The sequence below is a fragment of the Anastrepha ludens genome, chromosome 2 (genome assembly GCF_028408465.1).
Source record: "Anastrepha ludens isolate Willacy chromosome 2, idAnaLude1.1, whole genome shotgun sequence".
Taxonomy (NCBI): Eukaryota; Metazoa; Arthropoda; class Insecta; order Diptera; family Tephritidae; genus Anastrepha; species Anastrepha ludens.
The window spans coordinates 159,201,943-159,220,587 of record NC_071498.1 but is presented as its reverse complement, the minus strand read 5'-3'; the positions used below and the strand labels follow the sequence as shown (position 1 = coordinate 159,220,587).

Below are 18,645 nucleotides of genomic sequence, written 5' to 3'. Positions count from 1 at the left end.
TTAATAGGAATGCGAAAAACAAAATGTTAGAAATAGTCTTAAATATGTTTCTAAATAGTAGATATGCATTTAAGTTACAATACCAGTCACCAAATTGCAGTATATAAAAAAATTTTAAAATTAATAATTTTTAGGTAATCGAAATGTAAATATGGCTGGACTGCAACTGGCCTATTGTAACCATAAAATATATCTGTATAAACACCAATACCATAAGAACAATGTAACTATGGGAAGTGCACACCAATCACCGTCAGCGTCAGTAAGGCCAATTATCAGTTATTTCGATTATTAACTTCAGATAGATATATATATATGGTTTATATGTATTGTATGTATGTATGTATAACAGTCTGTTGCATTAGTACGTGCACAAGTAGTTAGACAAAGACGTTAGTTTGCCACCCATTTGCAGTGCGGGTGGTACGGGCACTCGGACTGGTAATTTCGCTAGGACGACAAACTACTTATGCAAGAAGGTGTAATTGAAGCCAATTGGTTATTTTGCATATCGAATTGCATTTAATATTATCGTAAAAGTAGTTGTAGATGAAGTTAAAGTTGTAGATGTAGTTGTAATTGTGGTAATTATTGCGCTTGTTGTTGCAGAACAAACAGCGGTGCTTTTGAATGCACGCACGAATTCTGATTCTAACCTCCTCTTCTTGTGACATTTCGGGAAATTTATAATTAACTGCTTGCATTGGTGTCTGTGCTTGGGTTTGATCAGGATTTTGGGTTTGGCCTTGTAACAAATGCCTGGTTGACCCTTTGTTACCAACCATTTCGTCGATGCGTACGCTGGACAGCGTCGTTGGCATTGCCGCCTTGTTCGACACCTCGATTTTAGCGGTTGATGGTTCGGGATGCTCCTCGCGGAAACGTTCTGACGCCACGGTATATGGCAATTCATTGGGGAATACCTCATCCCAGTACTGATCTTTGATTAGTTCCGGATGATCGTGATGCATTTCGTCGACTATTAGGTAGGACACCTGCAGATTGCGATCCACCATCCAGTTGACCTGTACGCGCATACGAGAAATAGCAAGAACGATAATAATGAAATGTTGCATGCATAGAAAGAAGAACAAACTAATATAAGTAGAATCAAAAAAAATAAATAAATAAATAAATATACAAAAAAAATATATATTAATATAATAAATAAATAAATAAATAAAAAACTTTCAACGCACCTCAAAGTCATCGTCATCTTCACCGAAAGGATTTATCAGCGATTCAGCCACTTTCAGCCAACCCATGTAGAAGAAAAATTGTAGCGTTGTAAATACTGGAAAATATAAGTCAATCTTTTGGAAAGCCTCCTTATCCTCTGTCCATTGTTGACCCATAACCGAGCAGAGAAAAAACGAATATACCGCCAATGTCACCACTTGCGTGTACACAAGCGGCACACTAATCGTATCGTACGATATTAGTAAACCGCATTGACCACGAAACTTATTCAACTCGTCGATAATCGTTTTCACCGCAAAATCGTCACGTATACGCCCCTCCTTGCGGGCCCGCGTTACAATACTTGCCGCCCATACGATGGGTAGCCAATGTTTGGAGTGCCGCGGAAAACCCTTATTCATACTTTCGATAATCGACTTCTCGTTGTCATTCAAGAGACCGGCATCGACGAGATGTGTCAGGCCTGGGAAGCGTTTTTTAACACGCGGCGACACATTGATCAGCACCATCGTCAAGCAGAGGCAGACATATCGCATAATTGTGCGACGCATCACACGTCCGCGTTCGTCCTGCCCGTGCACATTGGCGCTAACGAAAACGGCAATCGGATCGGGCCATGGTATGCTGGTGTATTGGTTCCACCAACGTGTCATCACTATCGATACATAGAAACCCAGCACAAACGACAGCGGTATAAGATCACTGTAGTTGTAGCAATATTTTGCAACGCCCTCGAATACTCTGCGTAGTTTGGCGAGAAATTTATGAAAAAGTGAAAAAAGAAAAATTAAATATTTTCGATGAAATATTTTGAAAGCAAAGTATTAAGTAGGTATTTATTTCTTGAGTGAAGTTGAGTGCGAATTAGACACATAACCATAGGGTAGAACAGGGGTGGCCAAGCTCCTTGATAGCCCAAGCCAGCTTTCGAAATTTACGGTTTCTCACGAGCCGCAACTAAATAAGTATTCAAAGATATACGACAGAGGCATTGAACAACATTTTTATATATATTAGGTTTCCGCCCTCGTAAAAGAGATGTGCTGCTCATAATATTTTTGTGTTCGCTTTAGTAATATACTGTGGGCAAAAAGTAAAGTGAATTTGGTTGTAAAATGAAAAATCTTTATTTATTCTTGTAAATCAATTTCATCCCCTTCAAAATAATCCCCTCTTGATGAAATACACTTACGAGTATGCCAACGATTTTTCCAATCCCCGAAACATGCCAAATAGTCCATTTCCGGTATAGCCATCAGCACCTTCTTCGATTCAGCTTTTATCTTCTCAATCGACTCGAAACGCGTTCCTCGGAGTGGTCTCTTGAGTTTTGGGAATAGCCAGAAGTCACACGGAGCCAAATCAGGTGAATACGGTGGTTGCGGAACGATATGCGTGGAATTTTTGGCGAAATGGTCACGAAGATCGAGTGCAGTGTGAGACGGTGCATTATCGTGATGCAAAAACCAAGAGTTGATGGCCCATAATTCTGGTCTTTTTAGACGAATTGCTTCACGTAAACGCTCAAATAAATATCCTTATTAACAGTTTGGCCAGGTGGAAGGAATTCATAGTGCACCACACCACGAAAATCGAAAAAAAACTGTCATCATGACCTTAATTTTTCAACGACTTTGACGTGCTCTTTTCGGTCTGGCCTCGCCTTTAGCACGATATTCTCTTGATTGGTCGGTTAGTTCAGGGTCGTAAGCATAAATCCAAGTCTCATGTCCCGTAATGTTGCATTTGAGCTTGTCCTGATAGTCTGAAAGCATTGTTTCACACACATCAACGCGACGACTTTTTCCAAGAAATTGAGAGTTTTCGGTACCAAACGAGATTTGACGTCTCGTAGGCCCAAATGGTCTTTCAAAATGGTTTTCACAGATCCTTCTAATATTCCGATCATATCAGTAAGGTCTTTAACAGTCAACCGACGATTTTTGAGCACTAACTCCTTCACTTTATTGACGTGTTGGTCATCTGTTGACGTCGATGGTCGTCCGGAGCGCTCCAAGTCATCAACACGTTCTCGACCCTCTTTGAAGTCTTTGTACCACTTATAAACATTTTTCTGCGACATGGTCGAATCACCAAATGCCTTCTGCAACATGCTAAACGTTTCCGCAGCCGAAGTTTCATTCCGCAAACAAAATCTGATGGCACTTCTCTGCTCAATCAAATCAGACATTGTAAAAATCGAAAAATGCACTCTTGGTCGTTTGGTAAACACAAGCGTAAATATACGAGTATTACTGATATTGACATTCACATGAAAGTTGGCCCAGATGTTACTAACAGTGCTGCCAACTCATGAAAAAAATAACTAGAGCGAAATTTTAATCCCGCGAAGTTTGACAAATAAATTCACCTTACTTTTTGCCCACAGTAGTATACTGATGATTTAAAGGTGTTAATGTGAGGTATTGATCGCAGTAGTTGACATTCGTTTTTTGCAATGAAAACGATTTGGAGGCAGCATAAAATTGTGGAACTTGATAGGTGTGCGTCATTTTTACCTCTTTCAGCCATTTTTCTTTTATTTATTTGGTGTCTATTCATTTTTTGTCTATTAATTTTGTATACAAGTTTAATTCTTTATACAAGAAAAACGGTACAAAAAGTTTATTCAAGCTTTGTGCAAAAATTATAAAAATTCTTCAAATTTTTACATAAATTTCAAATTTTTTAAACAGAATTTCTAGAATAATTTTTGGTATGTAGTTTTCCAGCCCCACAAAATGTCTCTAATTTTTGATAATTTTTTCTTTTTGTCACAGTGTCACGCATTTTCTTATATACTATACAAAGTACGTTGGACATTGTTGAAGTGAAACTTCTTAGGCGTCGATGGACCAGCGAAAATGGAGATTAAAGTTTGAGGAATTTTCGTTCCGCGCGAAAGAAAAAAGATATAACGTTGAGGAAAGGAGAGAGAGAGCTATACTTTATATATGTATATCTTAGATACATTTTGGGCTATTTTTACTGAGTTTTTCCTTTTGGCTGCTAATTTCTAGTGAGAAATAACACTGCCTACTTTTTGGCGCTTATTTGTTGGTGCAAACTTGTAGGAAATATATTTTTGGTGCCTACTTTTTGACGTTATATTTCCTTGGTGCTTACTGTTTGGGGCGTTTTTTGGTCTCAATTTTTTGGGCGTTTGTTTTTTTGGTGCCGACTTTTTGGCGCTTATTTAAGTTTCCCGGCTAGTGCTTGTGCGTACTATAAAGTGCTATCCATTCCGGCGGCGGATTTATTGGTATTGGAATCGCTGCGGTTGTGCGGAGCGAGATAAACGCTCGGAGTAGTGCGCGTTGTTGCCACGGTTTGTGTCCGACGTTTACCTACACCGGTTGACCCTTGCCCCTTTTTTGTAAATTTTGTCTATTTGTATTATCTGCAAACTTATTTAGATATATATTCTCTCTTTCTCTCTCACTCTCTCTCTCTCATTTATATTAAATTTTTTTTTCCATTTCGCATTTATTAAAATTTTAAATTAAATATAATTTTTTTAATTTTCCATTTATTTAAATTTTTTTTTAACTTCCTATTTATTTAAATTTTACATTACATTTTTTTTTTTATTTTTTTATTTATTTAAATATAGTTTTTAAGTTCGCTGTTTAATCTTCTAATATTCGCCAATAATATTATTACGTCAGATCAAAAACAAATTGACAGAAGAATAATTTCCAACCTAATCCAACCTAACAGCATCGAGGGACAAAACCAAAAATATTAAAAAAGTAGTTTACAACTTTTTCTATTCTTAAACCATTCTTTTCTCTTTTCGATTCAAAAACCAACAAAAATAATACTATGTTGTAGTATACGCTTCAAACGACACTTCGACGGTATACAAAAATTTTAATTAACATTTGCGTTTTTAGTTTTGAAATAAATACCCAAGTGAAAAGAGACTATAATTATACGTGGGAAAGCATACTTACTGCTTCTGGTACTCATTTAAAACAAAACGATACACTATACTAAGTACGTAGTAGAGAAAGAGAAATGCGATGAGATCGAGCCACACCAACTTATAGATACTGCCGCGCCATCTGTGAATGAAAAAAACAGCGAGTTTCTTAATAGCAACGCAATTATAAATTTTCCTGGTACTACTTTAATATTATCATATACATACATATGTACTTATAATGCACACATATGCACATTTCTATATCCATATCTAGATAGTCTAAGTTCGTAATTAAGTAGATGAGCACGTCTCACCAAGTTTAGAGAATAAGTGCCTGAGTGTTTGTTTATTCTTACATAAAAGTACTTAGGACGAGGTAGTGTCAGATAGCGTCAGTTGTGCTTATTTGATGAATGTAAAGTTATGTATACAGTTGTGAGCTTAAATGTGTACATGATGATTTTTTCTTTTACTATTTACAATGTTTTTCAAGTCGGAATATTTTGGACAGTTTTTTTTAATGTGGCGTAAAACTAATTGTCCCATTTTCATGAATATTTTGTTTAACCTGAACAAAAGAGCTAATCATCTGCTTGGATAGCCAAATCCCTATCAAGAGTCCATCGGGTATGGGTAAACTTGAAGATCGTGCGCGAGGCTATACGAAATGGCGCAAAATTAATCATCATTAATAGAAATTAATTAATCATTTTGTTTTTGAATAAATTTTTTTAATATTGTAAATGAACAAAAAAAATATTTTGGGTGATGGAAATTTTTTGTTTGACCTATACGCGTTCCATTGCTTGTCTGTTTGTATACTGCGACGCTTTAGTTTTAAAGCCGATCGCTCCTGCATTGATCAAATTAACAATCTGCGGATTATTATTGAGCAAATAAATCAAATTTCGTTACAATTGGCATTTATTGACTTTATTACGGTATCCGACAGCATCTACAGAAACTGCATCTGGAAAGCGCTTGCAGACTGTAAGGTTAGGTTAGGTTAGCCTGGTTGGCAACAAGCCACGCATAGACCTTTTGGTCCCTAGCGATACCAGATGGAGACCGACCATAATCCCTTTGTGACAATGTGCCCAATAGATATGCAGTCTACTGTTTGCGGCTAGCCTTTCTATGGCCTCCCTGCTCCGTCGAACATTTTTGGACTTAATACAATATGAGCTTATTGCTTTTATTGCTGATTGACTGTCCACATATATATTAATTGTTGAGTTCTTTCTTGTTCTTGCGTAGGCTAGCTCCGCGGCTTTCCCCACAGCAAAAATTTCCGCTTGGAAAATATTGCTGTGGTTTGGCAGCTTGATAGGCTGCCGTATCCCTAGTTTTGTGCAGTAAATACCCGCTCCCTCTCCGTCTAAAGTTTTAGAGCCGTCTCTATAGATGTGAAAAGTTCTATGGCCAGGCTTCATGCCTTTATGCCATTCCTCCTCCTCAGTTGTAGTGCGAAACTTTCTCTCCCAATTAAAGTACGGGGTCATGTAGTCTGTGCAACTTGAACTCCACTTTCCTATTGAGCTGTGTCCGAAGGTTCTACAAATGAATATTCCAGCAGCCACCAACCTCCTTGCGGACTTCGATGCCAGGTTTTCCGCCATAAGGTCAATAGTAGGTGGCCTGCTGAGTATCATTTCCAGCACCGCCACTCTTATTATGCACAGAGCAGCGAGTCGTTGAATCCTTTCTAGCGGCCTTAAGTATGTCAGTTTTCTTGTCGCAGTCCACCATACTAAGGCCCCATACAGCAATATCGGTCTAACTAGTGCCGTGTAGCACCAATGCATCAGGCAGGGTGATAGACCCCAAGTAACGCTCAGCATTCTTTTACATGCGTACAACGCATTACTGGTCTTTTTCACCCCTACCTCCACATTGTGCTTCCACAGCAATTTACTGTCTAGTATTACTCCGAGGTTTGCAGACTGTAAAATTCCACCAAATTGCTTTAAATGAAGCCAATTACGAAAACTTCAGCTATGGACTGCTACACTATCAGAGGTATTCAACAGCAACACAGGCTGTATTGGGCATACTTTACGGAATCCTCCTGGGGAAATGCACTCACGGCTGGAATCCCGAGGCAGCCGAAAAAGGGTAAGACCTAAAACATTCTGACGCCGCACCGTTTTGAAGGAGGCAGAGGCGATTTAGATATTTCACCGCGGTCCTATGCTCTCCCAGGAGATATAGGAAATGACGATGATGATGATGATGATATGAAAATCACCGTGTCTCCAATATTTAAGCATACTGTAGTTGGTAGATTAAAATTTAGTGACCTTAGTGGCCGAGATTAAGTAAAGTACACAACTTCACTGTTCGGTTGATAATATGAAAGTGAATTGTAGGAACATAAAAGAAAGAGAGAGAAGCTCACAAATATTACATATTGACAGTGATGCTAGCATATAATGTTAAAATGAAGATAAACTGTTTTTATAAATACAATGTTTGAAGAGGTTGTAAAGCCGGAACACACAAAAAAAAACAGTAATCTTAATATTCAAGAGCTAAAGGATGAGATAATTCGGCAGATTAACGGTATAGAACCTCAATTATGCCTCAGCGTCATCGAAAATTTGGACCATCGGATGGAGTTGTGCCGCCGAGGCAGCGGTGGCTATTTGGCCAATATTTTGTTCCGTACGTAATTGAGCTATACCAATATTATCATAATAAACAGAAATGACAATAATTTCCTAAAAAAATTGTATTTTATTCAAAATCAACATCGGCCCTTGAAACTTAACCACCCTTTAGTACTCCGCGGGCACCAAGTTCAAATCGAAAAAAAGTCGAAAATTGCCAGCCTGCAAAATTTTTCGTGTACAACCCAGACTCTCATAAAAGCTTGGTTTCATCATTTCCTCAGCCGACTACGGAACAGTGTCCTTGAATGCTCGTGTGGTAGCGGTACAACGCACCGGCCGCAGTACCGCAAATACTCACATCGCAGCTGCGGTTCAAAATAAGCACAGTCAATTGATGCCATGCTGCTCATAGATATGGTATTAAGAAGCTCTCAATCAATATTAAGGGGAATTTTGCGTAAAAATGTTGATCTACATACTTAGAAGATGAAATTAGCCCCTTAATATTTTGAGGCTTCAAAATTTCTTCCTCTTCCTCTCTCTACTGATAAACTTTACATTTAATTATTGTATTAAAATTTTAAAATATTTTCTCAGTGAAACCGGATATTGCTTATTATTTGTTTATATTCAACTTTGATCTTGGGTTTTTCAAGAGAGTGAGCAATTAAATTCTACGAAAAAAAAAACTAATTGTAATATTAATTAGGAATTTCAAGTGCGCCATATCACAACTGTCAATGGGAAGTTTTGTCAGCGGTTATTTTTATTCATAAAATAAAAAAAAAAACTTCATTCAAGTAATTAAAGTTGATAAGATTTTAGTTGACTGTGAGTATAAACAAATAATCAACCGGGTTACGATATACACGCAGATCCGTCAAAGTGAAAGACATACCGGTATTTGCATATGTTTGTATGTATATGTATATGTATGTATGTTAAAGTTGTCTACTCTCCAAAATAATAGCACAATAAACAAAATTTGGTATATTATTTTTATAACAACAACACATGTCAGAAGTGAGCGTTTAATTAACAAACAAATTTGTTTGATAACACCACTCATATCACCAAGTTTTAAACCAACATTTTTATATCCATATGTACATATGTCTGTCTCCATTATATTTACCAGATTATGACACATTTCACGCTTAGCGTGATAGATAATGTCGAGGTTAGATATTAAGAATTTGCAGATAATGCCGAAATATGTGCAAGTCATAGGTGCTGTGGACGAGGAAGTTTTTTCATTCATTCTCATTCTCTTAATTCCTACAGCTTTTGCAATCAAAGTGTTGAATTTTTAAATGTTCCAAATGTACATACTTACATACATATTTACTATATGAATGGAACCGCCAGGGTGGGTGCTTTCAGATCCGAATAGCCTTAGGAATTTTCAAGGCTTCTATAAAGGTTACTTGAAGAATTTCATCATCCAAAATTGATGGAAACACATTTCAAAAACTCTTTCATGCGTAATGCCAGCATGTCCCCGCAACACAATTCTCTCCACTCATTTGACACACTCATTTATTCATACACTCGTCCAACGGCAACAAAGTAACAGAGGTGATGGCTGTGTTGACTTTTCCCCTATCACCAACAAAACATCAGTTTTTTCCTAAGCAAGCCGCCGTCACAAACCCTCAAACAAATCAGCAGATTCCCTCTATGTAAATGATTGAGAGCCGGTGAACGGTCTGTTGCTGCCTACATCACTGTACTCGTATTCTGTACATCGTGGATAGCGGTAGATCTCGCGGGTGTTTATTTTATAGAAACAATGTATGTATGTATGTAGGTACTGAAAATACTAAGAGAGGCTTTGACTCTCATATACGCACATATGCATGTATTTATGTACGTACGTACATAATGCTCCTTTTCGTTAATTTAAAAGTAGTTTATAATCAATTGACGAGAATTGGGTGCAGATAGACGCTTATCGTTATCAAAAATTTCGTGATAAAAAATAATTGTTTATTTATTTGCTGTCTGGATTTATTTACAATTCTCTGAAATTTAGAGATTATAATTATATAATATTATGAAAGTAAGAATCAAATTTAAAAAATTGGGTCACTACAGAATATGCACGATATACTTACAGTATGAAAAAATTCAGAAAAAAAACAAAAAAAAGAAAAATCTATTGACAATAAATTATAAGCCTTTGCTCACGACTTTTTATATGGGATTTTTGCATTTCCTTTCATGTCATTAAGAATTTTCACTGATGTCTAAATTTACTTAAAGCTTGAATTTCAAGCCTATAATGCAGGGAATTACATCTGGTATTTTGTGTTTAAATCGCACTAATGTGTAGTTAATCTATGCAATGTTTCCTTTTTAAAAATATTAAAATTAAAAAGCTTTGATAACGTTTGATTATAAATACAAAATTGTGTCGGTGACTTCATAGTTATAAAATTATCATACTCGTGCCGGTCAAAATCATCTTAGCTGCATTGTTCATCTACCTTAATACTTGACTTTAAAAATATTTATGTTAAGTTAAGTTCAACTGGAGGGCTGAGAAATGGTTGCAAATGTACTGGATACTTCCAAAGCCTTAACAGAGCCAAGACGACTATGGGGAATCGCATTTCATAAAGCAGAAGCAATATTGAAGAGTATTAAATGAATATTGGTTGTTGCGCCTTGGAGAATTAGAGGCAGTATTTTTGGCTCTTTGTTCTTAACTTAAGTGATGGACTCATTCAGATGACGCGCTCAATGGTCTGCTCCTGTGCGAGGAGTAAACCTTAACTTCGAAACATAAAATGAACGAGATATATCAAGAACCTTTAAAAACGGATTTTAATTTGAAACAACAATAATAAAGCATAATGTAAATGAACGCAATGCGCCTGGCGGAGAAATACAAGAATGATAGAAAAAAGATTGCGCCCATCAGAGAGTACGTGACGTCACGTTTATCCAATATGCAGTATTGCCAACCATTTGCTCTTCGCAATAAATTTAGTGCTATTTTAAGTTAAAAAAAAACTGTATTATTATACAAAAGAAGGTTAAAAAAGGCCACTCTGAGAAGATTTTAGTGCTAATGAAAATTAGTTGGTTCTTATAAAATTTGATATTTAGAAAGTGTGAATTTAATTTTTTGCTCCTTTTAAGGTTATGCAAGAATATTAAATGTTCTTCTCTCAACTCTTCTTAACATTGAAAACCTGTTTACACATTTTAAAAAGCGTTTGAATTTACTGAATACGAATAAAAACCATAAAGGTGTAATCGTTTCTTCCGGCCATCTATCATTAGTGGGACATAGAGCATCAAGAGGTCTATTCATTGTAAGAATATGCCACAAAATACCAAAAAATACTAAAAAACCATACTGACATTTTTACAAAAAGAGTACTTTATTTTGTTACATGACCTGAAATATAGGAAATAAGTCGTTCCCTTGACAAAAGAGTCTCGCTTAACAAAAAAAACTCATAAATTAAATTGTACATTGCCATAACAGATTTATTAAAAAAACGCACACTTTAAAGACAATTTGTCACGCATACAAAGTTCTTTAAGTGATTCAATAAAAATTTGTTGTTTTATTTTCTTTGAATGGGCATTTTAGTGCGTTTTTATATCCAAAGCTGGGTAACACTGCAGTAGCGAGAGAGAGATTTGACTGCCGAAAGCAGAAGAACACCAACAATACCTGCAATCGCGGGCAATGTCACCAGATGTTAAAAAAAAGAGAAGCTTAATAAAACTTAGTAAGTTATTTAACTAATTATTAAAAAATGTATATTTTACAAAATTACATTACATTCTAATTATAACAGGCTAGAAAAATGTCATGAAGAAAGAACTAAAACTCCGAGACTAAATAACAAATAAAAAATGCTAAATCAAGTTACGAAAATGGTAATCTGGCCATACTGGAGCTAAAATCACGTAACTCGTTGTTAAATTCGCTGAGAGCAAAGTAACGGAACCACAATAGGCGCTATCTCATTATTCTTTCCATCATGGGAGAAGTACGTCGATTTAAGAGGTCGAGTCAGCAAAAGCAAGAGGTGGTTAGACTAACCCATCATAGGGGGTGAAAAATGTAGTGCCCAAGTAGCAGCACCATAGCAAAGATGATAGATTATCACTTTAACTATTTAGCTAAGGTGAAAAAGAAAATTGTGAGGGGAACTTGGGATGGCTGTCACGGCACTTGGGGACTCGCCAGCCTAAATCTGTACTATAGTTTCACGCATATTCACACACTCGTCCAGTCAGTCGTAGTTCAGACGACATCGAAATTTCATTGGTTGGTGTTTTTCGTACATCACCAATACAATCTCAGCTGTTTTGCATACACACCTCAAGTAACTTTAGCCCATCAGTTAATTCTGCCAAATTCACTCAGAGCCGAATAACGGTTTGTTAAAGAGCGCACCTTTGAAATATTTTTACCATGTCGCCATAGAATGTCTGTTAGAATCAACCGGCTCGGTTCAAAAAAAAAAAATTAAAATGAGAAATGAGCAAACCCTGTTATGCGTTAAACTAATCACATCAAAGGCCATTCCTACAGATTTATTAATAATTATTTGTGTGGAAAAGTAAAGCACCTCAAAAAAGCAGTAATGCGCTTTGCAGCTTTACTTTTTATTTTGTTATTCTTTCGCGGATATTCGGGTCGAGTACGTTTGGTTCTTCTACAAATTGGATTCATGCATAGTCCAATATTTGCCTCGTGAGTAAGTTTGAAACTTATTTCTCCATCGGGGTGAATTTATTACACCCCTCAGCATCCCATTTAAGCTCATATTTTCTTAAGAGGAACCTGAATTAAATCTACCAGGCTTTGATTTGGGAAATTATTCACCAGATTTCTCCTGCTTATTCAGTCTCGCATATAGTATGTACATATGTATATTCATAAACAACACCGAGCATACAATAGTAGCTCTACCGTTTGTGCTTTGAGAGTATTTGGTCTACAACGCATAAAAGTACAACAGCCTTGGATTCGGAAAGGGGTAAAGATTAGCGGCGGAGAACTTGAAAAGCACCGTTCGCTTCATTTTAGAGCGAGTAGACAATTCTTACCATGACTATTAGCAAGAATGAAAGAAAATATGTATGAGAATGAAAAACATTTTGAAGAGATAATATTTTGTTCATTCATGCATTTAAATTGGTTTGATCCACGATTTCTTTAAAATACCATGAATGGATTTAAGGCTCGATTACAAATTGAATTTTTGTATATTAGTAATTGTAGAGAATGGTGGTCATAGACGTTGTTAAGTTAAAAAATTTAATAAAATTAAAAAAAAAATATTTTTTAATGGAAAATTTTTTTTAAATTTTATCTCAACATTTTTTTAAATTTTATCTTAACATTTTCCTCAGCGGTCTAAGTCAAGGTAATATAAAATTATAATTTTTCGGGATAAAATAGGCTTAAATATACAACTACTATCGAGAGTGGGGGTTTTAGCTATCACTTTTCCTAGGTTAGGTAAGCCTGGTTGGCATTAAGCCACCCATAGACCTTTTGGTCCCAAGCAATACCAGATGGAGTTCACTTTTCTTAGAACATAATCAAATTATTTAAAAGCAAAAGAAAGTTTTTTGATGACTCTGAATGGAAATTAGACACAAAAATAAAAGGAAAATATTTGGACTTGATCAAGTCAGGTGAAGTGTAATTATAAAGTATAAGTATTACGTCACAAGAGCAGTTGAACGTGACAACACATCTTTATTATCTATAGAGACTCAAATTCCCGCAGTGCAAGGAGTTTTAGAAAAATTTGTTGAAAACAAACGACGAGCCCAAATCAAATCATGTTTTTTTTATATTTTCATACGACTAAAGGCCTTTATTTCTTAGTTTTGACCTCACTAAAACTTTTTTTTATAATTTTTTTGTGTTCATACGACTACGTTAATTATTTTTCTTTTCATACGATTAAATACCTTTATTTTTTCGTTTTGAATTCACTGAAACGTTTTTTATAAATTATTTTTTCATACGACTTTATTTCTTAGTGTGTCTTCACTACATAAAACTTTTTTCATACATTTTTTTCATACGACTAAATGCCTTCATCCCTTAGTTTTGATCTTACTAAAACGTTTTTTATAAATTCTTTTTTCATACGACTACATTTTTTTTTCATACGACTGTATTTCTTAGAGTGTCTTCACTAAAACTTTTTTTATACATTTTTTTTCAATCGAATAAATGCCTTCATGCCTTAGTCTTGACTTCATTAAAACTTTTGTTTATAAATTTTTTTTTCATATGACTAAATGCCTTTTTTTCTTAGTTTTGACTTCACTAAAACGTTTTTTATAAATTTTTTTTCATACGAGTAAATGCCTTTATTTCATAGATTGTCTTGTCTAAAACTTAAAAAAAAAATTGTTTTTTTCATACGACTAAATGCCTTCATACCTTAGTTTTGGCTTCACTAAAACGTTTTTTATAATTTTTTTTTCATACGACTGCATTTTTTTTCATACGACTGTATTTCTTAGTTTGTCTTCACTAAAACTTTTTTTATACATTTTTTTTTCAATCGAATAAATGCCTTCATCCCTTAGTTTTGAATTCATTAAAACTTTTTTTACCAATCTTTTTTTTCATTCGACTAAATGCCTTTATTTCTTAGTTTTGACTTCAGTAAAGCTTTTTTTATAAATTTTTTTTTTTCATACGATTTAGTGCCTTTATTTCTTAGTTTTGACTTCACTAAAACGTTTTTTATATTTTTTTTTTTCATACGATTTAATGCCTTTATTTCTTAGTTTTGTCCTCACTAAAACTTTTTTATAAATTTTATTTTTCATATGACTAACAGCCTTTATTCCTTAGTTTTGACTCCAGTAAAGCTTTTTTTATAATTTTTTTTTTTTTCATACGATTAACTGCCTTTATTTCTTAGTTTTGACTTAGTCATACGACTAAATGCCTTAACCTTAAACCTTTTTAAATTTTTTTCATACGATTAAATGCCTTTATTTCTCAGTTTGTCTTCACTCCAATTGTTTTTTTTTTAATTTTTTTTTTCATACGAGAAATGAAGGTATTTCTTATTTCTTAGTCTTGACTTCTTCTCCTTTTTGTTTTCACTACAACTTTTTTTATTCTTGCTTTTCACTTAGCACATTGAGAATATTTTACATAAAACCTCTCCCAAAAAATCCTGGTTGCGTGCCTGCAAACATACATACATGCACATGCACTTCCCTTGTATGTTGTAGCCGTAGAGCTTAATCACTTTGCTTTGGTAGAACAAAGCTGGAGATTTTACTCTTGATCGTAAAAAGCAATAATTCTGGACTCCAATACTCAGCTCACTTATACTTATACAGCCTTTTTACAGTCTCCCTCTCTATCTATCGTATGTATGTATGTAAGTATGAATTTTGTGCTTTCAAAAACCTGTTTCGGCTACAAAGTTTCTACACAATAACAATAAATTACTTATTTTTATTATGTATGTATGTATGTACACACATATATCCCAAGTTTAAAAAGAAAATTGCCACATTCGCCGAATTCAATTAGCACCTTTTTTGAGTGTAATAAAAATAATAAAAGCATAAAACACGAGTAACCCCAATTGCTGTGTAAATACCAATATTTGAAGATTTGATCGATCTTATCGATTTATCTTAATTATTCTTGTAAGGGCTAATAAACAACGAAAATACTCACTGAGTACATTTGGTGAGTGTAAATCCCATATATGCGAGTACGTACATATGTATGTATGTATAGTAATTTATTGCAGATGTTAAGTGGTTGTTGATCAATGCAGAGCGTGACAGAATATTTATATTATTATCGGGAATTATCTTACTCACCAATTACATCATACAAGTGCTTCACATTTATGTATTATTCTTATACACACATACATACACATATACCGGTATGCCCATTTTTATCTCTTTTTTTCACAGCTTTTGGTTTTGCTTCTTGTTTGTGTTTTGTATTTGGTTTTTTGTCTGTTTTTTTTTTTTGGCTTTTTATCTCTTTTTTTGTTTCACAGTTTTTGTTTTTGTTCCTTATTTGTGTTTTGTATTGGGTGTTTTGTCTGTTTCTTTTTTTTTGCCCTTTTGCTTTTTTTTGTTTTTGCTTTAGTCCTTTTTTCTTGTGTGTACCTACTTATCTTAAATCTACATCTACGAATTACAACGAAGTCGTAATTTAATAATGATAAGAGAATCGTTCCTAATCAAGTTGGTCCCCTTGCCGCGGGAATGAGGTATACCCTATGGGTATTGGCTAACCATCCATTCGCTGAACTGCATTGTCCCTTCAATCACCATGCGGAGATTACCGTATCGAAGATCGCACTGTTACTCCTTAGCCTGGTATCCCATCATTTCCTTCCCTTGCCCCCCCCTAATCCAGGGTGTTACGCGTCACCGTGCCCAATGGATGGTTTGCAGTCAGAGGTATCCGGCAGTATTCTAACGGCGCCCTCCCGAAACTGGGTCACCTCAGGAGATAGAATGACCTTGCCATGGCAGAGAGGACTGCCATAGTCGACGTTTCCCCTATCCCACCCCCCTAAAAAACGTAGTCCACCACGCTCGTCACGTCGAGCAGCGCGGTTGATTATGAAATATGAAATGAATAAAAAAATTCTAGCCTCGGAAAACCATGCCACAACAAAATCAAGACCCAATCCCTCGGGAAGGTTATGTCTTTCTACAAAAAAGACGTTTCACACAAAGAAGCCTGTGGCTAAGCCATGGCCTAGTTCTCTGCCTCTACGGCAGCGAGGCGTCTTACTGGCCACCATAGTAACAATCCCAACACTGTCATAAGACAAGTTGGGGACGACACTCCATCTACGTCTGGTGCCAGCAGTAGACCCGTTCTCCTAACACAACTCTTGGGAAGCAAGATCTTCCCAGTCAAAAGACAAGCGGATCTTGCTGTCCCTGTCACTCCAGGTGACACGGGAACTCTGGGAGGAGAAACACCCAGAGCAACGTCGGCAGCATCGGACCACATAGTTCAGCCAATAGTTCCTGGTGCCTGCCCTTCTGATACTATCACTGCCCTGGGTAGTACCCACCCGCAGACGCAAATAAGTGCTTCAGAAAGGTACTATTGTACTAGGCGATCCGCCTTCAGGATCCTGGAAGGACTGAGTAACAGTCAGACTCGCAGGATGAAGACTCGCGGGATGAAGCCTTTATTAACGAACCCTCTCCCGGTCAAAATAGACTCTGCGCAAGGCATGCGCAAAAGATCGAGTGAAGGGGTATCGGTTGTAACCAAAAGAACCTAGGTGCTCGCTACTCAGACGATTTATGTCACGGCAAAGAAGTCGCGGAAATAGCGAAAGAAAGCTACATACGGGCGGTGATTGATTGTAGTTCCCACAATGGTGCGATCTCTCAAGAAAACTCGGACCTGATAAACAGACGTCTGTGGAAGGTGTACAGGAACATCCCGAAAGAGAATCCAGGACCTCCGTCGAATTGCTCGGATGCGGGATAGTTTCAATCCCGCGTCAAACTAATAAGGTGCGCTGATCAGCGATCCGTGGACCTTCACACCCTGGCGATTAATCGCATAGGGGAGCCATTGCTTGGTATCAATGCAAAACGGCAACGTAGAAAAATCCACGACACAGCCCGTTTATAACAGAAGCGTATAAATTTACATTATAATCCTCCACGATTGCATGATCTCAACTCTATGGAATGATATCTATGAGGGTATGTGAAGTTGTTGATTTGTGCACACTCGGCTGCTCGAGAAAGTGGGCAAAAAGAGGCCTTCCAAATCGTGTGCCATTCAGCCAATGGGTCCAAGAATGAAATAGGGTCTGGAGCCAGATGGTACTCAAACGATAGTAATAAGTACTCGTATCACTATGCTATGGGGGAAATGGCAACTGTTTTCCAAACGGAAGTTTTTGCCATTCTGAAAGTAGCCGAATGGATAATTGAGAGGAGATGGAGCGGGAAACAAATTGGAGTTTTCAGTAGCAGCCAAGCTGCACTGAATGCTCTGGAGAACGCGAAGCAAACATCAAAGATTGTTCAAGAATGTAAGAAGAAGCTTAATGCTATCGCAAGGCAAAACAGGCTTGTACTTATATGGGTTCCGGGACACTCCGGTGTTCGAGAAAACGAAATTGCGGATGAATTAGCCAACCGTAGATCAGCGGTTCCCCCACAAAGGCCAGAGCCAACAATCGGGATAAGTTCCGCAGGAATCATGAATTGGATCAGCGCTTATGTAGGCAATCTACATATATAAAGAGCGATGGTCCGGATTAGATCGCTGCAGAACTGCAAAGTGTTTTGTGACAAGTCCGAACAGAAAACTGTCAAACTTTCTTCTGAAACTTGGAAGGAAAGACGTTCGGTTGATGGTCGGTATTATTACAGGACACAACCAATGGGATCAGCATATGACCACCATTGGAATCATTGAGGACTCAATGTGCCTGTCGTGGAGGAGGCGGATAGCACTGAGCACTTTCTCTGTGAGTGTCGTGCTTTGCTAGAGCAAAGCTGAGCATTTTGGGTTTCGATGTCGTGAGAATGAGTAATATTCGTTCTCTAAAATTGAGGGTATTTACAGATTTGCCAAAGAATCTGGAAAATTCTCACAGGACTAACTATCTCTATCTCTGTCTCTATTCGCTCCTATCTCTTTCTCTGATACTTTTCTCCTTCCCTCCTTTACTATTTACCCTCTTTCCAGAGCTTTAAATACAATGGGCTTTTTAGTCTGAGTGTTTTAGGAGCCGCCAAATCTCCTGGTGCTCCTTGGCTCGACCTTTTCAAATTTCAATTTCAACGTTAGCCTATGTGGAATCGAAAACGAAAGCTTACAGGTGGCATTGATTGATTTCACCTGTTCCGTTCGTAGCAATTTGAATGATT

At 36.6% G+C, this 18,645-nt stretch overlaps 1 protein-coding gene across 8 annotated transcripts in view; it reads right to left on the bottom strand.

Moving 5' to 3' along the window:
- LOC128855685 (bestrophin-1) overlaps positions 1–18,645 on the bottom strand; it is an 84,624-nt gene that overhangs the window by 17,199 nt on the left and 48,780 nt on the right. For 6 of the 8 annotated variants that reach the window (XM_054090806.1, XM_054090811.1, XM_054090807.1 and 3 more), the window contains exons 3-5: positions 5,157–5,267; positions 1,200–1,941; positions 657–1,025 (exon numbers count right to left, since the gene is read on the bottom strand). In XM_054090806.1, coding sequence (XP_053946781.1) covers positions 657–1,025; positions 1,200–1,941; positions 5,157–5,267 — 1,222 coding nt within the window. The remainder of the gene's footprint in view (positions 1–656; positions 1,026–1,199; positions 1,942–5,156; positions 5,268–18,645) is intronic. The other 2 variants (XM_054090812.1, XM_054090813.1) reach the window with 1 other exon arrangement.